Genomic DNA, 24,964 nt, shown 5'->3' with positions numbered 1-24,964 from the left:
GTGCTATGAACATAATAGACAGGGACTAGATAAAGACTTGTTGACTTGACTGGGGAACAACAGGAGCTATAGACCTCAGGAGCCTGTGCTGTGGCAACCTGTGGTGACTACCCACTGCCATGTAGAAACAGAGAGGGCCGAAGCCACATGCTGACCTATAAGGCTGTACATACATGATATTCAAGATTAATTCTGGTCATCAAAAACTCAAGCAATCCAGAATTAAAATCCAGATTTCTGGTATCAGGGGAATAAAGTATACATATGATTGGATGTTTTCCTTTTCCTAAAAAAATAATTTATTGTTTGCAACTCAGTAGAGTGCCAGAGAGAAATAGGCAAGGCAAGAAGAAGTAACTTGCTAGCATCCCTAAAGAAATGTTGGTTTTCCAGTTTTGTAATTTGGGGAAAGGGGGTGTTTTTTTTCTCTTTGGAAGAGAAAAAATAAGGAAAAATAAGAAATGGATCCCTAACTAAAAGCGAAAAATAACTTTTAGTGAAAATCTGAAAGCTAATGTTAATGAATCCTCCTCAGGATATATATGTATGTTCCAATTTTTTATGTTGATACCCTGTATTTCTTAAATGCAAACATTACACATCAATTGAAAACGTGTGGTCCATTTAATAATAGCTATTCAGAACAAAGAAACGTGACCACAATAATCCTCGTTTTTGGTCTTAACAGGCTTCCTAACATTAACAGGATGGAGTTAAAATGTTGAAATGTTAAGAACACTGCTGTGCTAAGCTCTTTATTTAACCCTCTTAACAGCCTATAAGATAGATACTGTCATCATCCAGACTGAAGAAAAGCTAGTCCAGCACCAAAGACAGTATAAATGGCAGAGCTGGATTCAAGCTTGAGTCTAAGTACTACAGTGAACAGATCCAGACTAGAAGCTCCATATGTAAGAGAACACCCCCATTATCATCATGGACTTGTCTACCCAAGATCTGACTACTTCCATCCCTATCTCCCCAGTTCCAGCCACCTTCATCCTCCTGAAGATGACTGCAGCATCTTCCTGATTGGCCTCTTAACTTGTACCATACAGTCTCTTATCCACTGGGATACCCAAACAATCTTTATAAAGCCTACAACAGATTTGTCACACTTCTGCTCAATACCTTGCATGTCTCCGTCTTACCCAGAGTTAAATCCAGGGTTCTCACCATGGCCCATGAGGCCCTCCAGATCTGGCTCCTGGCTGCTCCTCTCCTTCCCTGGCCCATTCCAAACTCACTGGACTCTCAACTGTTCCCAGATGCAGCAAATGCCCTCAGGGCCTTCGCACTTGCTGTTTCCTCTGTCTGGATTGATCTTCCCCCAGATACTCAAAAGGCTTATTCTCTCACCTTCCTCCAGTCCATGATCAAAAGTTATCAACAGACATCCCTGTCCACCCTCTTCATTTTTTAGAATTTTTTATTTTTATGAAATTTTAAAGGTTACTTTCCATTTACAGTTATTACAAAATATTGGCTATATTCCCCGTGTTGTATAATACATCCTTGAACCTATCTTACACCCAACAGTTTGTACCTCCCACTTCCCCACCCCTATATTGTCCCTCCCCTGCCTCCCCACTGGTAACCACTAGCTTGTTCTCTATATCTGTGTGTCTGCTTCTGTTTTGTTATATTCAGTAGTTTGTTGTCTTTTTAGATTCCACATATGTGATATCATACAGTATTTGTCTTTTTCTGACATTTCACTTAGCATAATGCCCTCCAAGTCCAACCATGTTGCTGCAATTGGCAAAATTTTGCTCTTTTTTATGGCTGAGTAGTATTACATTATATATACATATCACATCTTCTTTAGCCATTCATCTGTTGATGGATACTTAGGTTGTTTCCATGTCTTGGCTATTGTGAATAGTGCTGCTATGAACATAGGGGTGGCATGTATCTTTTCAAATTAGTGTTTTTGGTTTTTTCAAATATATACACAGGAATGGAACTGCTGGGTCATACAGTAGTTTAGTTTTTTGAGAAAACTCCATCCTGTTTTCTATAATGGCTGTACCAATTTACATAACCACCAACAGTTCCCTTTTCTCCACATCCTCACCAACATTTGTTAATTGTAGACTTTTTGATGATGGCCATTCTGTCTGTCCACCCTCTTTAAATAGCACCCTCTAGGAGCCTCTGCATCTTGCCATGCTTATCTTCATAGCTGGTCTCACCTCCTGATATGCTAAATGTTTACTTCTTTGTTTCTCTTTCTCCCTCTTCTAAAATGTAAGCTTTTTAAAGGCAAAGGCTCCATTTTGCTCACCCCCTTATCCTCAACACCCAGAGCAGTGCCTGGCACAGAGCAGGTGCTCAGGGAGTGTTTGTTGAATGAATCCATTCACTTGAAATCCCATCAGCCTTAATAGTTAAGCATCCATATATATGGGTGTGATGCTCTTCTAGGAACTATTTATTCTGTAAAATACCTACTACTTTGTGGATAATCACAATTACATATGAAAAAGCTTTAATGCCAACTGTTTAATAATGAGACAGATCTGTCCTCTAATTCCTGCTATTTCATGGTTAGAACACTGCACAGTATTTTAATAATAATGTGGTCAGTCACAGCCTCCCTGAGATGGCATCGCTATGCCTTATCCATATGTCTGCACTTCCCTTGGCCTCAGTTCTCCTCCCTCGAGTGGTGGTAACAGCACCAAGACAACTTCAGAGCCCTTAATTTTCTCTTTCTACTTGGCTCTGCACTATGAAACTCAGCTTTCATTTAATAAAATTCTCTCTTGTCCTAAACAGAAGTGGAAACCATTTAATCATTCTTTTGAGAAATAAGTGTGCTGGTAAGAGGAAATTTTTAACTATATAAACAATTTCTATTCTTGAGAAGGTAGAACATAAAGAAATAATGAAAATTTTCTAAATAAGAAAAGTTTTCTATTTCCATAAAAATAACTTCTGCCATTCTTTTTTTTTTTTTTCTTTTTTTCTTTTTGCGGTATGCGGGCCTCTCACTGTTGTGGCCCCTCCCGTTGCGGAGCACAGGCTCTGGACGCGCAGGCCCAGCAGCCATGGCTCACGGGCCCAGCCGCTCCGCGGCATATGGGATCCTCCCAGACCGGGGCACGAACCCGTATCCCCTGCATCGGCAGGCGGACTCTCAACCACTGCGCCACCAGGGAGGCCCCACTTCTGCCATTCTTAAATCCACATATAGTTGGCCCTTTGTATCTGCAGGTTCCACATGTACAGATTTAACCAACCACAGATCAAAAATATTCTTTAAAAAATTCCAGAAAGTTCTAAAAAGCTTAACTTAAATTTGCCATATGCTGGCAACTATTTACATAGCATTTACATTGTATTATGTATTATATATGATCTAGAGATGATTAAAGTATATGGGAGGAGGTGTGAGGTTATATGCATACACATACTAGGCCATTATATATAGGGGACTTGAATATCCTGGGATTTTCATATCTGTGGGGGTTCTGGACCCAATCCCCAGCGGACACTGAGGGACACTGTAGTCTCTGCAGGGAGAAGCCTGTACACTAATGTCTCTGTAGCAGGAAGCATTTGTCCTCTTCCTTGTCCTTCTTACTTTGGTTGGCTTGTTTCCCATCTTGAAACAGTGCCTGGATTGTCCTCCCTGTCCAACTTGTCCACTTTCCAAAATGTACAAAAAGCAGCAAAGAATCTCAGGCCACAAACTTAGGTGTTTGCAAAATACAGCATGTTAAAATTTTTCTATAAATTCACTTAATTTCAATTCAGGGACCCCCTCCTGCCAAGCTGAGAGAAGATTTAACTTTCAGATGATATTGGCTCTCTTCTTGCTCTCTCCATGCTGCTGAGGTTGGGCCAAGGTCCCAGTCTTACCCTTCCAGGCATCAGGGAATCCCTCCCATCATTGGTCATCTGTCCACTGTCACTCCAGAGACAGCCTCTGTCCCAGACCACACGGTCCTTGACTCTGCTACTTTGATGCCACACAGGTTGCTTCACAGATCTTGGGAGAAGCTGAACCCCTGTCTGGGGACCCAGTCTCTCTGATACCACAGGGCCATTTCCTCTGAGATCCTATCATGTTCTTTGGATGCTATTAGGGAGCAAGACTCATGGGCTCATAGATCTTCCACTTAACCTCCCATCCAACAGAATCTCAGCTTAATCTGGGAAATGGCTTTGCTCTCAAACCTGACTCTCTTCAACAGACTTAGGTTTGGGGAAACAAAATCACACTTTCTGCAAATAAGAAAGCGTAAGCTACTTGCTTGAATGGAGAAAAGACAGTGGAGAGATGCAGGGAGAAGCCACATATGTTAACATCTTACAGCAGATACTGAAAGCCCCCATTGCAACCAAACCAGAAGATCCCTTCTCTGTTCCTGCGTCTCAGAAGAAAATGTTGTAGCTCACTGTGGCTGGAGTTGTAGCTCAGTGTGGCTGGAGTCGACCTGGACTTGGGGTTTCAAGAGGCCCTGCGACCCGGACCCCTAAGGAATTCAGGTCCTCAAGCTGCTGTAGCCCTTGAGAAAAGGCCAGAGTGACTGGATATGCCATGAGTAGACTCAGCCAGCTTCATCTGCGCATCATGTGTTCAAAATCCACACACTGAAGGAGTTTTGGAATGGGTATTATTTTTTAATTGACCAATATGAATCTGTGAATATTATGTATCAATATAAATAATTTCCCTACAAAGTCTGGTTTGCATGCAGGTATTCTTTTTATGACTTAATCTGTTTACTACCATAAGGATTATAGTTTTATAAACCACCTTGCTTTCATTGTCCCCTTCTTTGTAAAGGATCAAGTGATAACTTGGGAATCACCATCTTATGCAGACTACATTCTTAGCAGAAAACCAACAAAAACAAAGACTCAAGTAGTCCCCACACAATCCTCCCCCCAGGACCCTGCACATAGTTGCACTTTTCTCTTTTGGAGCAACACAGTGCATGGCTGGCAGAGGTTTCTCAAGGAATGTGCATGCTTTAGGACGAATGGTTACAAGCATCCATGATCCCTGTCTTTACTCTGCCATTTTAGTTTTCTTTTTTCACATTGTAATCCATGCCATTTTGGGAACCACCTTACATTCTTTTCTGGTACAAGGCTGTGTGTAAGTAGATATAACAGAAACAGTAGGGGACAGCAAGGATAGTCATGCTCTTCAGTAGCCAAGGTCAAAAGCAAACAGGATTCCTGCCTCCAAAAGAGAGAACTCATCATGAATGTGAAGGGCAAGTCCAGTAGAGAATGAAGCCTGCAGGGGAAGCCAAGGGAGTTACACTGTAATACAATCCCACAGAAGCCTTAGAAACTGATGAAAACTGGCTCATTAATGCATCCAATTATCCATCCAACAAACTTATATTGATCATCTGCAAAATGTCAGATACTGTGCTGCAACTGGGGCTGATTAAAATATGAATATTCAAAAAAAAAAGTTTAAAGAAAGATCTATTGCAGTGGTATCACCATATGCCTGTAGAGCCTCATTCATTCTTGTCCCCTTGTTTTCAATATTATTGACAATTATAATGGATAACAGTTGGTACTTTACATATATTACCTCATGCAATCTTCCAAGCAACCACATAAAGGATTACCAGGTCCTTCTTACAGATACTGGGGCACAGAGAAATTAAGGAATTTGTTAGTAAAGACAAAGCTAGGTACAAGCCCACTCCTGGGCATATATCTGGACAAAACTATAATTTGAAAAGATACATGCACCCTTATGTTCACAGAAGTACTACTTGCAATAGCCAAGACATGGAAACAACCTAAATGTCCATTGAAAGATGAATGGATAAAAAAGATGTGGCATACATATGTATATATGTAAATACACACACACACACACACACACACAATGGAATATTACTCAGCCATAAAAAAGAATGAAATACTGCCATTTGCAGCTACATGGATGGACCTAGAGATTATCATACTAAGCGAAGTAAGTCAGAAAGAGAAGGACAAAGACCATATGTTCTCTCTCTAATGGCACAAATGAACACATCTACAAACCAGAAACAGACTCACAGATATAGAGAACAGACTTGTGGTTGCAGGGTGGGTGGGGATGAGGGTGGGGGAAGGTTGGATTTGGTGTTTGGGACTAGCAGATTCAAACTGTTATATACAGGATGGATAAACAACAAGGTCCTATTGTATAGCACAAGGAACTATATTCAATATCCTGTGTAAACCATAATGGAAAAGAATATGAAAAAGAATATATATATGTATAACTGAATCACTTTGCTATACATCAGAAACTAACACGACATTGTAAGTCAGCTATACTTCAATTAAAAAAAAAAGGCAAAGCTGGGTAAATGAACATTACAGTACCTTGAGCTACTGGGCATGCTCCTGTGGAGCTATTCACTGTTAGTACTCCACGCTTTGTGTCTACAACTTAAACACACACACACACTCACACACACACACCTTGCTGGACTAAATATGTGTGATGAATATTTGCCAAAAATTAAAATACTTGTTACCTTCTTGAGCTATATATAAATTTACCTACTAAGACCTGAAGATGTCCTATTCTCCCCTTGAGGAAAACTTTTAATAGTCTGAACTGACAAAAATAAGCATAATGGCTGCTGAACCTTCCATCAGCCTGTAGATTCTGGATCAGCCCTGAGCTCCTGCATATGTGTTCTTTGTACCACTACTCTGCCCTGGTTTTCTGGACAGAGTAAAGATGAATGGCACCAGGCACATTCCATGGCTCATATCAACAAGGGAAAATAGAACCTTGCCCAGAAATGTCACTTGCCCATGTTGGATTCCTTTTAGTCCTGAATCACGACTGGCATAAACAGATGCTGGTCACCATAAGAAAAAATTGGCTGGAAGCTATCTGAACTTAGAGTTGAAACCTAAAGCTCAATATTTGGGATTGCACAAGATGTCATTAGGTTCTATTTTTGTGCCTGAGTTGCTGTAACTGAAAATGGGCATAACACTACTTGCTAACCCCTTTCAGAGTTCTGATCAAGGATAAAGATACTACTAATTAAGCTCTTTCAATCCCTTGGTTGAAATGTTTACATGAAGCAATAACATAAAAGTAAGATTTTAGTGGCACAGGATGTTACTCAGACATTTTGGTAATTCGTAGTTGTCCTTTGTCAAACCCTGTCCCCAAGGTATTTTCATCTCAAAGTAGGTATACACCAGGCTAATATCCTTAGCAAGAGTAACAAACCAGAAAAATTATAAACTAACATTTTATGAATGTCTCTACTTCTAAAACTAATCATTATTAAAAGTCAAATACTTTGATCAATGGTACTGTCACATGATAATATTACTTTCCTGCTAACAAATAAAATTGAAGTACACTTATTAAACTTACCACATTTGCTTCATTAGTGGCCATCAATGACCTGTAATCAAGCAGAATTTATTGGTGGAATAGACATACAGACTTCAACTTGTTTATTTTTCTTTTCTGCTGTCAACATTAACCAATGTTGTCACTGTTGTATATGCATTAGGAAAATATCTTCTCTGAGTTAGAATACAGACCCTATTGGCAATAGTTTGGAGGGCATCAAGGATAGGTCTGGTTCCTCCCCTTCCTGCCCTCCATGTACTACTAGAGGGGCTTGGTGTTCACTGGTGGCTGTAAGTACACTCATGTCAATATAAAGATGGTGCAACTGAGTTGAAAATGCATGTGGTATTGTCTAGCCCTGTAAGGGATTCTATAGCAATACTTTCCTATTCCTATTGTAGAATTACTTCCTCCACCACTGCATTCTAACCCATGCTTTGCATCCCAGCTCTATAGTTCAGTGTGGCAGTGCAGTCCAAAATCAGCAAGGTCCCAAAGGGCTCATTTCCTCATTTTCTTCTCACTCAAGTATTGTGTCCCTTAAAGGCTCCAGGAAATAATATCTTGCCATGAGTGAAGGAATTATAACCCAAGGTTGAGTTTTAACTCTTGACTCTTCTGATTTCTGAATTCCAAATTAATCTTTTCTAAGTCACTTTGATCTTCAGCCACTAATATTTCTCTCCAAATCTGATACAATCTGGTACTTACTGCTTACAGGCCAAGAGAAGGTATACAGATTTAAATGATTTGGCATCAAGAGTGTAATTCTTCAAAGCCCAATATTCTAGGCAGTGATAGAGGAGCTCTGGGTCTTAGAAAGGGATGAAGAGAACTAAGAAACAACCAGCTACCCCTACTGGTATGTGAGACCAAGCTTCACAGAGGAAAATTGCATGAGAGTTAAAACATTTGAAAATTTGTATCAGAATATGTACAAATTTTATGAATAAGAATAAAAGCATCTTTGTGATTAAAATAAAATGACTGGCCAACCTAATGGCTTCAAGAGAATAATATTTAATAGAAGGATTCAGAAAAAGCATTTCACCTCCCTGCAAGAAACTCCTACTTTCCTCCTCTGCAACACCACCATGAATTGACAACATTAAGGAGGCGGGGACAGTATGAGTTTTATGGAAAGGTTAAGTTCTATTATATGAGGTGCACAGAGCCTCACAGATGCATCACATCAGGATGAAAGAGGCATTGCCATGGCTCACACACCCCAGGTGCTCAGGAGTAAGATTCTATAGCTCACTGATTACAGTCATGAAATTTGGAAGCGGATATATATTTCTGAAGTCATGGGAATTTTAATTACAGCTTGATCTTTATGGCTATCCATTGACTTTTCTATTACTGTCCACTTCCAAATTTGTACTTAGGTCTTGGGATTAAAAAAAAAAAAAAAGCAAAAAGGGGTATTTCTGGCAGATGTTGCACTAAGGGGCCTAAGAAGCAGAGCAGATTCAGGCAATAGCTGCCATTGTAGTAATTGTCAAGGTCAAGATAAAACTGTTTAAACGTTTTCACACTGAAGTTACACACTGTAACTTTTATTCTGATTCAAACCTAAGCTGTAACCTTACACAGAGAAAATTCCCGTGCCCTGCATTTTCCATTACCTCATTATTCCTTTTGGTATCTTGCCTCACCTGAATGAGTCTTAGATACTAGAGAAAGTAATGAGGATGTAATGCTTGATACTTTGGTTTCCTTTACTCTCCCCTCTTTTGCATAACATATTTGCATGATACATGTGGTAAGCTGTATAATGGCCCCTGTCAGATGTTCACACCCTAATCTCTGGCAAGTTGTGAATAATATTACTTTACATGGTAAAGGGGACTTTGTAGATGTGATTAAGTTAAAGATTTAGAGATGGGGTGATTATCCTAGATTATCCGGCTGGAACCAATGTTATCTCAGCAGTCCTTATAAGAGGGAGACAGGAGGGTCAAAGTGAGAAAGAGGAGATGTGAGATGTCTCCAGAAGTTGGAGAGATGTGATTAGAAGAGGAAGGAGCCACAAGCTAAGAAATGCAAGTGGCCTCTGGAACCTGGAAAAGGCGAGAAAATAATTTCTACCCTGAGGCTTCCAGAAGGAACACAGCCCTACTGACACCTTGATTTTTAGACTTCTGGCTTCCAGAACTGTGAAAGAGTACATTTGTGTTGTTTTAAGGCACTAACTTTGTGGTAATTTGTTGCAGGAGCAATAGGAAACTACTACAGTGTAAAATGTCCAGCTTTGTTTCCTAAAGATACTTGCCGTATCCCCTTCTAAATTACTTCCTGTTTTGATACAGGACCACAGAAAAGTCCTGATGAAGCCCTCAGGAAACATCTGGTGGAGTCTGGACTCCTCAGGCAAATATACACTTGCTTCTCTGGTCAAGGAATTATTCTGTGTTTTTATGGACTAAGATATCCAAGCCTCCTGATTTCCAGAAGATTGCTTTTGGAAAAACTGTATTTGAGTGTAACTGAAACCTTAAACTTCTTTCGAAATGAAAGATAAGCCACTATTGAGTGAGAAGTTGTATGTTAACCATGAAGTTCCCAATTCCCACTTTCTATTTGAGTCTCCTTGAGTAGTTTGTTTATTTTCTCTTCATCAGAATGGAACAAGTATGCTTTCCATCAAGATGAAAACCCTCTAGAATCAGATGAAGACATCTTCTGAGCATGTCCACTCTTTTCATTAAGTGCAAAAACTCCATAATGCAGAAGTGCTTGTTCATATAGAGGTAGAAAATGGAGAAGGAGTGAGTCAAAAGGTCTATTTTCATCAAATGCCTCAGAGGAATTCTTTGCTGATTGAGAGAGAATAGCATTCATTAAAGCCATGCTATTTACTCAACTGATTTTTTTTTTTTTTTTTTTTTTTGCGGTACTCAGGCCTCTCACTGTTGTGGCCTCTCCCGTTGCGGAGCACAGGCTCTGGACACGCAGGCTCAGTGGCCATGGCTCACAGGCCCAGCCGCTACGCGGCATGTGGGATCTTCCCGGACCAGGGCACGAAACCGTGTCCCCTGCATCGGCAGGCGGACTCTCAACCACTGCGCCACCAGGGAAGCCCTCAACTGATTTTTATAATGAGCTTGTTGCTGTGGTCTCAGGCCAAAGATACTAACAACAAAAACCATATAACATAAAAATCAAGTTTAAAGTGGAAGTTAATTTCAAAGAAATGGAAAAGAGGGTGCTTTAATAGCATATGTTCTTCAGAGTAAAACTCACTTTTCTTATATAAGAGCTCTGTCAAAGCAGATGGGCTTTCCAGTAGATACAAACTCATCATGGAGAACACTGTGCTTGGAATTTCCTGCGGTTAAGTCCCTTCAGGGGCACTGTCTTGGAAGATGTTGATTACCAATACAATAAACTTCTTCTGTTAATAAAACTAGCTAGCCATGCACAGTTGCCTTTACATTTAAACCTGCTCGATTAAAAAAAACTTCTATAAGAGTGTATCAAAAGGCAAATTAATCATATTACAAGCTGTTAGTTTTTCTACCTGGATATTCAACTGCTATTGAAACCTATAAGTCAGATTTGAACTTTTCGTATTTCTTTAACCCAAGAGACTTCAATTGTCACCATTAAAACATATAGAGCTGATGATCTCCTAAGAGTTGCTACATATCAGCAGAGTGATCCTCCATTATTCAAATAAATAGGTGAGAATGTTTAAAAATGTTTCAGAGCAATTTTTTCAAAGACTGGCTCAAAATGTTAAAAATGACTTTTTTCTTCTAAAACAGTAAGCATGACCATGGAATGCAGACAAGGGGACAGAGCATGTTTCTGTTCTAAGGCAATCTTGTGATTTTGTACTGAAAAGTCTAGACCTTTTCTTGGAATTTTATCCAGCTCTGGATGACTTGAAAGAGATGTAGTCATGTTATAGAGGGTTTAGATGAGAGTCACAATTACAGTTGGGAATCAGAAAATGAAATCTAGGAGGAACCATCATAGATATTAGGAGGCTGAGTCATAATAGTGGTTTTCAAGTACCAGAAGACTTACAAGGCAGGAAATTACGGCTAGCTCATTTTCCTTTCAATTGAGTACAGGCCAGGAAGCTTCCAATGCAGCTTGAAATGAGCTGAGTCTATCGCAAGAAGGAATTTTCTCATGGTGACTTGTTTTTTTTTTACTCTTGGATGGTTTAGCAGCAGAACACTCAGGCCAGGTGAGCAGGTGCTGGTACCAGAATGGGAAGAAATCTCCCTCCCCAAGTGTCAACAGGAGGTTGGGAGCCTCCGGCACACCATTGTGTTCCCCCTCTTGCCTCACTACTGTGCCCTTGCTTTCTTGCCTCTCAATCTTCTATCATCATTTTCAACCCGACTTTGACTGTTAGGGTCCAGACAATAGACAAGAATTCTAAGAGCCCTCACTTTATTCTTCCTCTGAGGATTTCAGAGCTTAGTAAATGATTCTAATTCTTAGAAAGACAAGCCAAAATTTTTTTCATGACTGCCGTGAAAGGAGATTACACAGTATTTTTTCAGGGGCCTTTACAAGTAGTTGCTGCACAGTGCAAATTGGAAAAACAGGACAGATTTCTCATGAGGGCTGGACCAGATGGCCTGTGTGAGGGCTCTCAGAGTCCTCCCTAGTTGTCAATTCCAAGGAAAAAAAAATCCCTGCTGGGCTTCTGTTTTTGTTTCCAATCTGAGTAACTGAAAATCAACCTGCAAGGAGAGTTTTTAAATGTATTTTGATTCTGACTCTCAGGAACAAGTTTTCAAAGTAATCTCTCAAAGTATGGAGGAGAGTGAAGTATGTTCAAGTGCTGAATGCCCTAAAGAGCATTTCATATCCAGGGTTGATATGTAGCCCTGTCCGATCATCTGTGCCATGGGTTTGTAGATTTCTTTCTGACACACCATTTATTTAGAAACTGTGACACCAAGCACACTATCATCTGAAAGTTAATTTATGTCCAGCTTCAGAATATGTACAAGTAGAGAGCTGCCGCAGGGGCACTTTGGGGTCCTCACGACTCAGCAGCAGATGAAGAAAGCGGGTCTGGCTCTCTGAGTACACAGCAGGGCTTTGCTTCTTCTAGAGATAAAAGCTTGAACCGCAGACTGTGCATACGTATAGAAAGGACTTGTCCCTTCTAGAAGTGTTTCATGCACTGTGCTTTTTTCCTGTGTTAAAAAATGGGGCACGATCAAGGAGCTGCAGCATAGAAGCTAACAGAGCATAAGGAATCCTGCTCTTGGAGTCAGGACCTGAGTTTGGCCTTGACCCTTTCATCAGCTCCTTGAGTAACTCTAACCAAGGCACTGGTCATTCTGTACAAAGTGATGTGACTGAACTAGATGGAATCTGAAGTTTCCTGAGTGCCAACATCCACTGCTAACTCACTTATTTCTAGTGATTACATAGGATTAAAATTTCTCAATATTGAAATGGAAATTTGAAAGACTTTTTTGGCCTTAAATCCTTCAGTCTCCATTACTCTATTTTCTAATTCTGAAAAGAGTGGCAAACTGGTTGTAGAAATATTTGTAAGCATACAGCATGATTAATTTGCAACATCAAATCATTTTTTATTATTTCTGATGACTATTTCTCAGAATGGCTTTGAAATTCTTATAAGGAAAAGTATGAATCAATGCTTGTGAATTCAATTCTCATAAAGTGGTATTCTCTCCAAAAAAAAAAAGTTTTGAAGAATACTCAAAGAAACCAAGAGTCCCATATTTTGATCAGATTCACTGGTCCCAAATCTCATCTGTTCATGAATTCATATACTAATGATAAACTATGCATTTGATGAAATGAATTTAAAAAATCAAAGTGAAACATGAATCTGACTTTCCTTTTTAATGTAATGGGACTTTTTTTCTTCTTCTGTCAGAACATTTCTCAAATTACCACAAGTGCAAATGTTTACAGAAAATTTTTTTAAAAAAAGAATGTCTATAAAATGAGCGCACTTCTAAAGAGGGTCACTGAATGGATTTGGGATTAAGGGCTCCATCTGTAGCAACCCAATTGAAGATCTCAGCTAGAAGACAAGCTGTTTCTGGAAACACTTTGGATACATTCCTTTACTTGCATGTGTGCACACACACACACATGCACATATCGTGCACACACACACTTCCAGAACGGGAGAACTGGAACTACGTTTGCCTAACAACTTCCAGGAGGCTCCCTCCCCTCCTACCATTTTCTCACCATCCCATGGATGCCAGACTTCTGGCTGGTGCTTTGCAGAGGTGGAATAAACTCTATGAGACTGAATCAGCAACTAACTTTTGGGAAGGTTTCTCCACCTCCCATTCTCACCATTTTGCTTTGAGGAAGAGAGGAAAGCCCACACCCATGAGTGTAAGTGAAAATGACAATGGCATTCTTTACCCAAGAAAATGACATTTTTTTAAATAACCAAGCTGCTCTCTTCTCTGGACTAAAATCAGATATTTCTATTTGAAACACAGCCACAGAGCTGGCACTGCTCCCCTTCCTCCTCTTCAGCCCACCTATTTCCTCCCACTTTTCCCCATACGGAGGCTCGCGAGCAAACTCACACACACACACACACTCACACACACTCACACACATTCACTGCCTTTTACGTAATCAGCTGACAAGGTTGATCTTTCACTTCAATTGCTTTGATTCAAAATCTGCCCACCATTCGTGGGAGGTAAAGAACGGTGGATGAGACGTGTGCTTTAATAAAGAGGCTAGGGAAGGAAGGGCCTGGGAAAGGCATCTGGTCTGAGTCTTTTCTATGTAGTCTTGATTCTCTATAGGAAAATAGAGAGTGTTATGGAATTCAACATAAGTTCTCTTGTTTCAAACTTAAAACTCTTAGATTTCTTTTTAACAGCTGCTAGATTAATTCCTTCTTAATAGAACTTTGTAACCAGATACCTTGTTTAAAAACCTGAAATGGTTCTTCCATTGCTGATGTTCACCTTATGTCTTACTGGGTTGCCTTGACCTCCAATGTATCATATCTGACTCCTCTTTGCCTCTACAAGATGCTCTCTCACCACTTCCCTGTATGAACCCTCTGCCCTACTCCATGATTTTTCAGCACGGCAGGCACAGTCTTTGGACAGGCTATTCCCACTGCTGTAGTCTGTGTGCTCTCCTCCTCCTTTCTGCTCATCTTTGTATTTCTCCTTTCTCAACATTAAGCTTCCCTGATCTTTCTCATGAAACCTCTCCCTGATTCCTACAGCCCCTGGTGAATGATGGCTCCTCAAACTACAGCAACAGTTTTTCTTTGTATCACTTAACATATGCAACCTTTTTGTGTAGATATCTAGCCACACTAAACTGTAAACAAGCAAGAGAGGAACCACCCAAGAGAGGACTCTTTGTATCCACAGCAGTTCACATAGTGTCCCACATATGTAGTCATACATTTTCCAGGCATTTATTGAGTAGCTATTATGTGCCAGGTGCCAGGTTAGACTCTGGGGTTACAGAGATGAGCAAAATTCAAACCTCAAGCTGCTTCAGACTAATAGGGAAATATAGATGTAAATGGATAATAGCAACACTATGCAATCAATAACTTCCATATCAGAAGTAAGAATCAGATGCAGTGGAGGCACTAAAGAAGAAGTATTTAATGCTATATGGGGTGGAGCCAAGGAAGGTTTCACAGAGACGGTTAGGCTAGAGTTGGGTCTTGGAGGATGCATAGGAGTTTGCCTAACGGTTCAAGTAAGGTAGGAGAATTCCAGGGTAGAAGGACCAGCATGGAAAATGATACAGAGGCATAAAAAACCAAGAAGGTCCAGTATACTATAAGGAGTTCTCTCTCAAGTAGGTACTTCTGATAAAACAAGTGGTCAGAGATAAGATAAGAACAAAGAGTGGTGACTGTAAAGCATGATGGAAGCCAGACCATGAAGGACTTCAGGTACCATGTTAGGTAGTCTGGATTTTATCCCCTGAGCTACAGAATGGCACTGAAGAAATCTGGGGATAACGTTGTATCTGAAGTTATCTAATGATGACAACAACCTGATTGCTCTTCAGTGAATGAATGGTTAAAAAAATTGTGAAACATACATACCATGAGCTACTACTCAGCAAGAAGAAGGAATGAACTACTGATACACACAATTTGGATGAGTCTCAAGAAAGTTATGCAGAATGGAAAAAAGCCAATTCCCAAAATATTATAAACTGTATGATCCCATTTGTATAATGTTCTTGAAACAAATTATAGAGATGGATCAGAGATTAGTTGCTGAGGATTAGGGACTGGGGAGGAGTACGTGGATGTGGCTATAAAGCGGTAGTATGAGGGATCCTTGTGGTGATGAAGCAATTCTAATGTTTCATTGTGGTGGTAGTTACACAAACTTCTACATGTGGTAAAATTACATAGACATAGAAACATACACACACATGAATACATGTATAACTGGTAAAATCTCAATAAATTCTGTGGATTGTACCAATGTCAGTCTACTAGATTTGATGTTGTGCTATAGTTATACAAGATGTTCCCAGTGGAGAAAACATGATTGAGGGTATGCCAAAATTCCTTGTACTTTTTGTGTGTGTGTGTGAATTCCTGTGATCTATAATTATTTGAATAAAAAAATTTAATGATGACAAAAGTGGTAAGTGCATTAACTCCAAAAAAAGAGAAGTTTTCTAGTGGAGTTAAAGATTATTGCTCAGTTTCCTTCTTGTAAATAATTCTCTTAAGAATTTCAAAGCATGTTTTATGCAACTATATAACACAAGGTTATATTGATATAATGCATATGTTACAGATAAAATTTTTCTTCATGAAATTGGGTTCACTGATATTCAACTTGTTCTGGAACTAAAGTAACAATTTTAGAATAGGGGAGTAGCTCAGTACAAATGTGCTCAATTCTGAATATCAAAAGCTCTGAGATCATGTCTAACACTAGTAGCTAGATCATTCTAAAAAGTTATTTTAAAAAAAACACCCATCAAACAAGCAAAAACAACCAAACAAATCTGGCTTAACTTGTGTTCTGAGTGATTTGGCTTTATAGGATAAAAAGTTCACGTATGTACTTACATTTATGTGATATCTATCATGTATATATATATATATATATATATATATATATATATATATATATATAATGTATACATCTATCATATATGGTTGCAGAGTATACATCAAACTCTAACACAGTATGATGAACTCTAATATTAAAAATATATGCAAAACTAAAATAAAGGACCTCTCATGTATTAACAAGGCACAAGTATAAGAAACATAATAGTCCTGTGTTATTTACACACAAGATAGTCCCCAAGATAAATGGTAGGTGGAATCTTGTTCTCTTGCTCTGACAGTGACATGTGAATAGCAGATTGTTCTAGGGGATTTTTTTTCTCATCCTCAGCCTTGAAACAATAGTTAATTTTATGCTAGATTCTTGCACAGTGCTGATGTGACGGTAATAGTGGCTTTGAGTATTTTGTTCTTGTAGAATTCAGATACTTCATACAAGTGTATATTAATTTTTTCTAAAATCCCAAGTTCACGAGTTCCTGATTAATGGATGGTAATTACAGGCTATGATATGAGCTGTGCTTTAAAAATCATAAGGTAGGGCTTCCCTGGTGGCGCAGTGGTTGAGAGTCCGCCTGCCGGTGCAGGGGACGCAGGTTCGTGCCCCGGTCCGGGAGGATCCCACATGCCGTGGAGCAGCTGGGCCTATGAGCCATGGCCGCTGGGCCTGCGCGTCTGGAGCCTGTGCTCCGTGGTGGGAGGGGCCACAACAGTGAGAGGCCCGCGTACCGCAAAAAAAAAAAAAAAAATCATAAGGTATTAAATGAGTAGAAGGCATTCTACTCATTTATCAGGGTTATAAGTAGGTCCTCAATGGCCAGGTAGCACCCTACAGCAAGGATGGAACCTGAATGAAGTCCTTGGGATGGCAAATAGGTGGCAGATATGGGCACAATGACTCATGCCCCAAGATGCAACCATAACTCTGGAACTGAAACAGAGATGGTAACCTCAAAATGGTCAAACAGGTTGGCTGAGCTATGACTATGACCCCCCAAAATATGACTTTCATAAGAATATCTCATAGTAGATAATTATTATGTATTTGTGTGTTTTCTTATTCATGGTCTGTTTTCCTAAGAATGAAAGCCCCAAACCTTGTCTGGTTTCTGCACCTTTTTGTACCCAGTTTTAATAGGGTTCCTGATACAGAACAGGTGATCAGTAAATTATTTATTGACTAAATGAATACCTCTTCACTCCACAACACTGTTTTTTTACCATTATTCAGTGGTAGACACTTTTAAAATTCTGACCAAAGCTATGAACCCTCTCCTCAAAAATACACACACAAAAAGACTACATTTTTGATTTTCTATAGGATTCATGGATCCAAGATTAAGTTATGCGTATGGAAATCATTTTCAAGGATGAGAATATTATTGTAAGCACAATTAGCCACTGATTTTAGTTCCTTCAGGCATTCTCCTGATTATTTACCCAAGCCAATTACCTCCCCAACATGATGGCATGATTTTTTATTTTTTGAAATTTGTTATCATTAATAAATAGTCCCTACATGCACATTATATTTTAGTGACATCAATGTCAAAGAAAAAGATAACTCAGCTCATAAAAATATTTCTGCCATTTTTATAAAGTGTATTATAGTTAGTCTCTCTCCCTTCCACTTCTGTCTTTCTCTCTTTCTTTCTCCAACCCTAAGAAAGTCTTCGTGTACATCTGGTATAACCTCCTAATCTCTTTCCTAAAGGTCACTCTAAGTAGAATTTGAAATTGAAAGAGAAAGGGGTTAAGTCACACTTACACACACACACACACAAAGCCACCGGCCTGTCATCAATGGAACAATTCAGAATAAGAGGGGGAGTGGAAACAAGGTAACTTGTCCAGTCACCATAAACAACAAGTAACTCAAGTTATCCTGAAGACTGCAGATGGCTAGCTTTTTGTCAGAAAAGAGCTGTCTTTAGTTGCCAGTAATGAAAGATGCCCAAGTGAATCTTACATACTGAACTTTTGGTAAAGAGAGACAATTACCATCTAATCTGAGCTGAGCCGTATTACTAGAAAACACTTAATGGAAATCTCCTGCCTTCATAAGACCAAACTCTTCCAATACACTGATCCACAAGCAAGTATGGAACTCTGCCACAAGAAATTAAGGGTGTTACTTTTAATTCCTTCTGGTTTACAAAAAGAAAGCTCAAGGTGCTGCTGGAGGCCACAGTTAAACCACCTCTGCCATCTGCCTTAACCCTGAGTGTCTCGTTCCCAGGGGCCCTGCCCAGGAAGGCAGCAGCTCCTCTCCATCTCTATCTGGCCAGCTGAACTGCATGCAGAGCAACGCCATGGCCACGGGGCAGGGGCTGGGTGTGTGCCACAGAAGCAGCAACAGAAAATGCCAATGCACTCGAGATTGCAGTCCTAGTTACCAACCTGTCGTGGGGTCCCATTCTCCACCATGGAAATATCAAGAAAAGCAGAGGTTCTCACACTGATAACACTTCAAGGAATTGCCTGGAGTCAGTTGCTTGCATTGTACTGCAGTTGAGGCAAAGAGCTTTAGCTATAATTTTTAGTGGGTCCAAGCCACCCCATGGCTTTCTTTCTTAATGGCTCAAAAATATACCAAAACAATAGTGCTTGGTGTTTTTCAATGAGAAGATTTCCTGTTAAAGTTTCCTGTTAGCTCTGCAAAGAAACTTTTTCAAGGACAACTTTTATAGAAATTGGTTTGAATGCTTATTTCAGAAACCTCACATGGGAAACATAGTCTTAGGTGTGCCTTATTTTAATTGCATTAAGTTCCTTATATCCTAAAATCTAGTTCCTAACAAAGATGAGAAATAGTTAAATATAAATAATGGACAAAGTCATATCTGCAAACCAGAGTCAACAAAGCCTTTGGGAGATGCACCATAAGCTCTTCTCTACATCCGCAAAGAGTTTTAGAGACTAGAAACACAGTAGTTTTAAAGAAATAAAGTCAGGAAGACTCAGCACAAAGCAGGTACAATAAGGAGGCAGGAGTCACAGAATTGAATAATGGAATTTTCTACTTATTGCATTTCAGTCATTCCCTATTAAAGAGAACATCAACCATTACCAGGAAGATTTCTAACTCTAGAAAGCAGCACAGAGGAAGAGGGAGCTTAAAAATGTATGAGGAAACCAGCGGTATTACAACAATTGACTTTTTCTCCATATTTCACAACAAGGTCTGCATTGTATTTCAAGCAGTAATTTAGGTTTAAGTATGTCAGTGTTCAAACTAACTTACCATTATAGGTGTTTCTTTCCTGCAACAAAACTTCCTTAAAAGCTTTCATATCATTTGTTACCTTGGGCTTTCAAAAGATAAATGATACAGTACTAGATAGAAACTATTTTTTAATAGTATAATCACAAAAACTACAGTCTATACCATAAAATAGGACAAGCACATTTGCTCTTGAAAAGCTGCCCTGATCTCAATACCAGTTTCCAGCAGCTGTGTTATTCTCTGCAGACTGGAAGTCATACGGCTCCTAAGGTGTTCATAACACTTTAAAATATACAAAATGGGCCACAGTTTTTAAATCCTATACATACACAACACAACACAACCACCTTGGGTTTTCCTAAAGAGCTATTTTAAAGACACCTGAGAGTTCTAAATTAAGCAGCCCACCAATGAGTAAGTCACTTTTCAAAACCGCTGAACTGTCTCCACTGCACCTGTATAGAACACGGAAACCTGGGACAGAGAGAATCTTACATCCATACCTATATTTCATGCCAGTCTGCTTTGCGGTGGACTCTTTGAGAGAGATGTGATGCTGAGGGGTGAAGGTACCCAGGCTGCGCGCGATGATAGCGACCGTGCGGAATTTGGCCCGGGCTGCGTTCACCACATTGGGGGCGGTGGAGCTCTGCTTGCTCAGAAGTCGCTCCTCGCCATTCCGACTCTTCAAATTATGCTCTGTGCAGGCTATGGAGACTTGCATTGCTTCCCCGGGCAGTGCACGGTCCCTCTCAGAACGCCGGAACACAAGCAGTCAAGAGAGGTCGAGCAGTTGGGAGGGTCTGCTTGTCTTTTAACCCCTCCTTGCTCCCCCTTCCTCGGGGCAGAGGAGTCCTCGCGGCTGACTTCAGAGCCAGGGGAAGGGCAGCAGTGACTGCGGTGCAGGACAGAGTCCCAGGCACCGAGAGAAGTAAACAGCTAGCCCTGAAGTTGTCACAGCAGCTGGAGCGCGGATCAGGCTGGCAAATCTTCCCGGGCAGGAATCTCGGTTGATTAAACAGCCAAATCCATGTAGTCGGGAGGCTTAGGCAGACGCCTGGAGCTAAGCATTTGTGCTGACTGCACGCAGCCCTGCCAGGAGCCTGTCCGCGGTGTCTGAATGCGGGCTTGCCTCTGGGCGATGGCTCAAATCCACGCAGGCATGCTGCAGGATGCGCCGCCAGCACCCTCTGGACCACAGGCAGGATGCTCTACCGGCGCGCTGAGCATCCCAAGAAGCAGCTAATCGCAAGCCGCTCCCCGGAGACCGGTGGTCTCCAGCCACTCCGGCTGTCAGCTCCCTCCCTGCCCCACTCCGGGAGGTCGTGGGGGCTCCTCAAGACCCCTCCCCACTCATTTTCAGGCAGAAGCCTGGGTCACTGTGTCCGCACCAACACGGGTTAGCAGCTGCGTGCAGGAGCAGGAAGGTCCCTTTAAAGAGCTCCTCGCCTTTGTGTGCGACGTGAAGGCAAGAATCACTTCCACCAGACTCTTGCTGTGATAGACGCTGGAGGGCTGCTCTTAAAGGGGGGCTCTGCCCAGGCTCAGACCAAATCCCGTGGCGGCACAACTGTTGGGACCGGGGGAAGGCAGGATGGGGGTGCTCCTGCCACGGAACATGCCAGTGAATGAACACGTGAATACTCTGTGACTGGTTTGTTAAAACACAGCTTGAAATCCCTGTTATTAGCCTTACCAGCATTTATTTCCCCTTTGCACATTACTTCTTAAGCTGATAAGTTTGAAGTTTACTGAAAAGACACAGTGCAGACTTTTCAGAGTCAAGTCACCTAACTCACTGCCAAATCTCTTCTGGCTCCCCAAGGAGGGTGAAGGATGGGCGAGGAGGCAGCAATTTGGCACCACCCAGAAGGGGGCTGCACTAGGTAAGCTGCAGGTCCAAGTCACCATCCAGGAAGGTCCAGGCCAGGTGGCTGGAACTGTGTACACTGCCTGCTGGTCATCTATGACCCATTGGTGAGGACAAGCATTATCCCCAGGGCAAGGGTAGGCAGCAAGACACCTCCTGTCATCTTGGAATGTTCCTGTGAGGCAGGAACATTGCCTGGTTCAGTAGCAGGTGCAAAGAAACTCCTCAGTACATGTGGTTGAACCAAACTAAGCACCAACTGGCGGATAACGATTTCTCTCTCCGTTTGAAATGCACAGAAGTCAGACAGTTTTTTAATAGATGTACTTACAATAAAATTGTGCCTTCTGCACAATCAGTTCTCTAAAGGTGGTTTCCAACAGAAACTGCTGTCAAGCAAAAAGGAACAGTGTTTAAATCAACAATATTTATGAGCACCATCTCTGTACTAGGCATCAGAGAGAAATATGGAGAAAAAAATATAGCACTATCCTTCTCCTCAAGGAACTGGCAACCTGGATGGGAAGGGTAAAACAATCAGTCTTAAAGAGGCTAATTAACAATGTCAGAGGTACATTAGTGTTTAAATGAGTGGTACCGACACCAAGTACACTAGAATTAAGCAGGGGAGTGATTACAGGAGGCTAGAGAAAGTTCCTCATTTCCCTACACTTCTACTGAATCCCAATTAGGTACCTGACTGCTTGTTGCTGGGATACAAAATAGCTTAAATGGAGGCTAGACCTCAAAGAGCTCATGGATGCCCAGGCAGCCCTCATAGACTGTGGGACTTTGCCTGGGACATGAATTTGATTAGCTGAAGAGGAGAAGGTCTGTCTTCCCAGAGGTTGGCTGGGGTGAGGAGAACACACACTGTGGCTGTGTCAATGTGAGATATATATATATATATGTATATATGTATATATATATATATATATATATATATATATAGAGAGAGAGAGAGAGAGAGAGAGAGAGAGAGAGAGACAGAGAGGGAGACAGAGAGAGAGACAGAGAGAGAGACAGAGAGACAGCAGTTCTGACCACTTCTTCCCAAATTAAGTTGTAGGAATGAAATTTTCAAGTAGAATAGGTACCTGGTTGAATTCCATTCCAGACATGAATCATAACATCTTTTTTTTGTAACATCTTTATTGGAGTATAATTGCTTTACAATGGTGTGTTAGCTTCTGCTTTATAACAAAGTGAATCAGTTATACATATACATATGTTCCCATATCTCTTCCCTCTTGCGTCTCCCTCCCTCCCACCCTCCCTATCCCACCCCTCTAGGTGATCACAAAGCACTGAGCTGATCTCCCTGTGCTATACGAGTGCTTCCCACTAGCTATCTATTTTACGATTGGTAGTGTATATATGTCCATGCCACTCTCTCACTTTGTCACAGCTTACCCTTCCCTCTCCCCATATCCTCAAGTCCATTCTCTAGTAGGTCTGTGTGTTTATTCCTGTCTTACCCCTTGGTTCTTCGTAACCTTTTTTTTTCTTAGATTCCATATATACGTGTTAGCATACGGTATTTGTTTTTCTTTCTGACTTACTTAACTCTGTATGACAGGCTCTAGGTCCATCCACCTCACTACAAATAACTCAATTTCGTTTCTTTTTATGGCTGAGTAATATTCTATTGTATACATGTGCCACATCTTCTTTATCCATTCATCTGTTGATGGACACTTAGGTTGCTTCCATCTCCGGGCTATTGTAAATAGGGCTGCTATGAACATTTTGGTACATGACTCTTTTTGAATTATGGTTTTCTCAGGGTATATGCCCAGTAGTGGGATTGCTGGGTCATATGGTAGTTCTATTTGTAGTTTCTTAAGGAACTTCCATACGGTTCCCCATAGTGGCTGTATCAATTTACATTCCCACCAGCAGTTCAAGAGTGTTCCCTTTTCTCCATACCCTCTCCAGCATTTATTGTTTCTGGATTTTTTGATGATGGCCATTCTGACCGGTGTGAGATGATATCTCATTGTAGTTTTGATTTGCATTTCTCTAAAGATTAATGATGTCGAGCATTCTTTCATGTGTTTGTTGGCAATCTGTGTATCTTCTTTGGAGAAATGTCTATTTAGGTCTTCTGCCCATTTTTGGATTGGGTTGTTTGTTTTTTTGTTATTGAGCTGCATGAGCTGCTTGTATATTTTGGAGATTAATCCTTTGTCAGTTGCTTCCTTTGCAAATATTTTCTCCCCTTCTAAGGGTTGTCTTTTGGTCTTCTTTATGGTTTCCTTTGCTGTGCAAAAGCTTTTAAGTTTCATTAGGTCCTATTTCTTTATTTTTGTTTTTATTTCCATTTCTCTAGGAGGTGGGTCAAAAAGGATCTTGCTGTGATTGATGTCACAGAGAGTTCTGCCTATGTTTTCCTTTAAGAGCTTTAAAGTGTCTGAGAAGATATACAGACTGCCAACAAACACATGAAAGGATGCTCAACATCTTTACTCATTAGAGAAATGCAAATCAAAACTACAGTGAGATATCATCTCACACCAGTCAGAATGGCCATCATCAAAAAATCTAGAAACAATAAATGCTGGAGAGGGTGTGGAAAAAAGGGAACACTCTTGCACTGCTGGTGGGAATGTGAATTGGTACAGCCACTATGGAGAACGGTATGGAGGTTCCTTAAGAAACTACAAATAGAACTACCATATGACCCAGCAATCCCACTACTGGGCATATACCTTGAGAAAACCATAATTCAAAAAGAGTCATGTACCAAAATGTTCATAGCAGCCCTATTTACAATAGCCCAGAGATGGAAACAACCTAAGTGTCCATCATCAGATGAATGGATAAAGAAGATGTGGCACATATATACAATGGAATATTACTCAGCCATAAAAAGAAACGAAACTGAGCTATTTGTAATGAGGTGGATGGACCTAGAGTCTGTCATACAGAGTGAAGTAAGTCAGAAAGAGAAAGACAAATACTGTATGCTGACACATATATATGGAATTTAAGGGGAAAAAAATGTCATGAAGAACATAGGGGTAAGACAGGAATAAAGACACAGACCTACTAGAGAATGGACTTGAGGATATGGGGAGGGGGAAGGGTAAGCTGTGACAAAGCGAAAGAGCGGCATGGACTTATATACACTACCAAACGTAAGGTAGATAGCTAGTGGGAAGCAGCCGCATAGCACAGGGAGATCAGCTCGGTGCTTTGTGACCGCCTGGAAGGGTGGGATAGGGAGGGCGGGAGGGAGACGCAAAAGGGAGGGGATATGGGAACATATGTATATGTATAACTGATTAAATTTGTTAATTAAAAAATAAAAAATAAAAATTTAAATAAAAAAGAGTTTTATAGTGTCTGGCCTTACATTTAGATCTTTAATCCATTTTGAGCTTATTTTTGTGTATGGTGTTAGGGAGTGTTCTAATCTCATACTTTAACATGTACCTGTCCAGTTTT

The 24,964-nt window shown here is 40.6% G+C and overlaps 1 protein-coding gene across 5 annotated transcripts in view; it reads right to left on the bottom strand.

Annotated features, from left to right (window-relative positions):
• KCNAB1 (potassium voltage-gated channel subfamily A regulatory beta subunit 1) overlaps nt 1-24,964 on the bottom strand; it is a 415,500-nt gene that overhangs the window by 244,775 nt on the left and 145,761 nt on the right. For 2 of the 5 annotated variants that reach the window (XM_060099976.1, XM_060099978.1), the window contains exon 1: nt 20,148-20,368. The exons of the other annotated variants lie outside the window; for them this stretch is intronic. In XM_060099976.1, coding sequence (XP_059955959.1) covers nt 20,148-20,368 — 221 coding nt within the window. Of the gene's footprint in view, nt 1-20,147; nt 20,369-24,964 lie in introns of those variants that run through there. 5 annotated transcript variants of the gene reach the window in all.

Source organism: Mesoplodon densirostris, chromosome 5 (assembly GCF_025265405.1).
Source record: "Mesoplodon densirostris isolate mMesDen1 chromosome 5, mMesDen1 primary haplotype, whole genome shotgun sequence".
Taxonomy (NCBI): Eukaryota; Metazoa; Chordata; class Mammalia; order Artiodactyla; family Ziphiidae; genus Mesoplodon; species Mesoplodon densirostris.
Note: the sequence above shows the minus strand (reverse complement) of the source record. Positions and strands in the feature narration are given on the sequence as shown.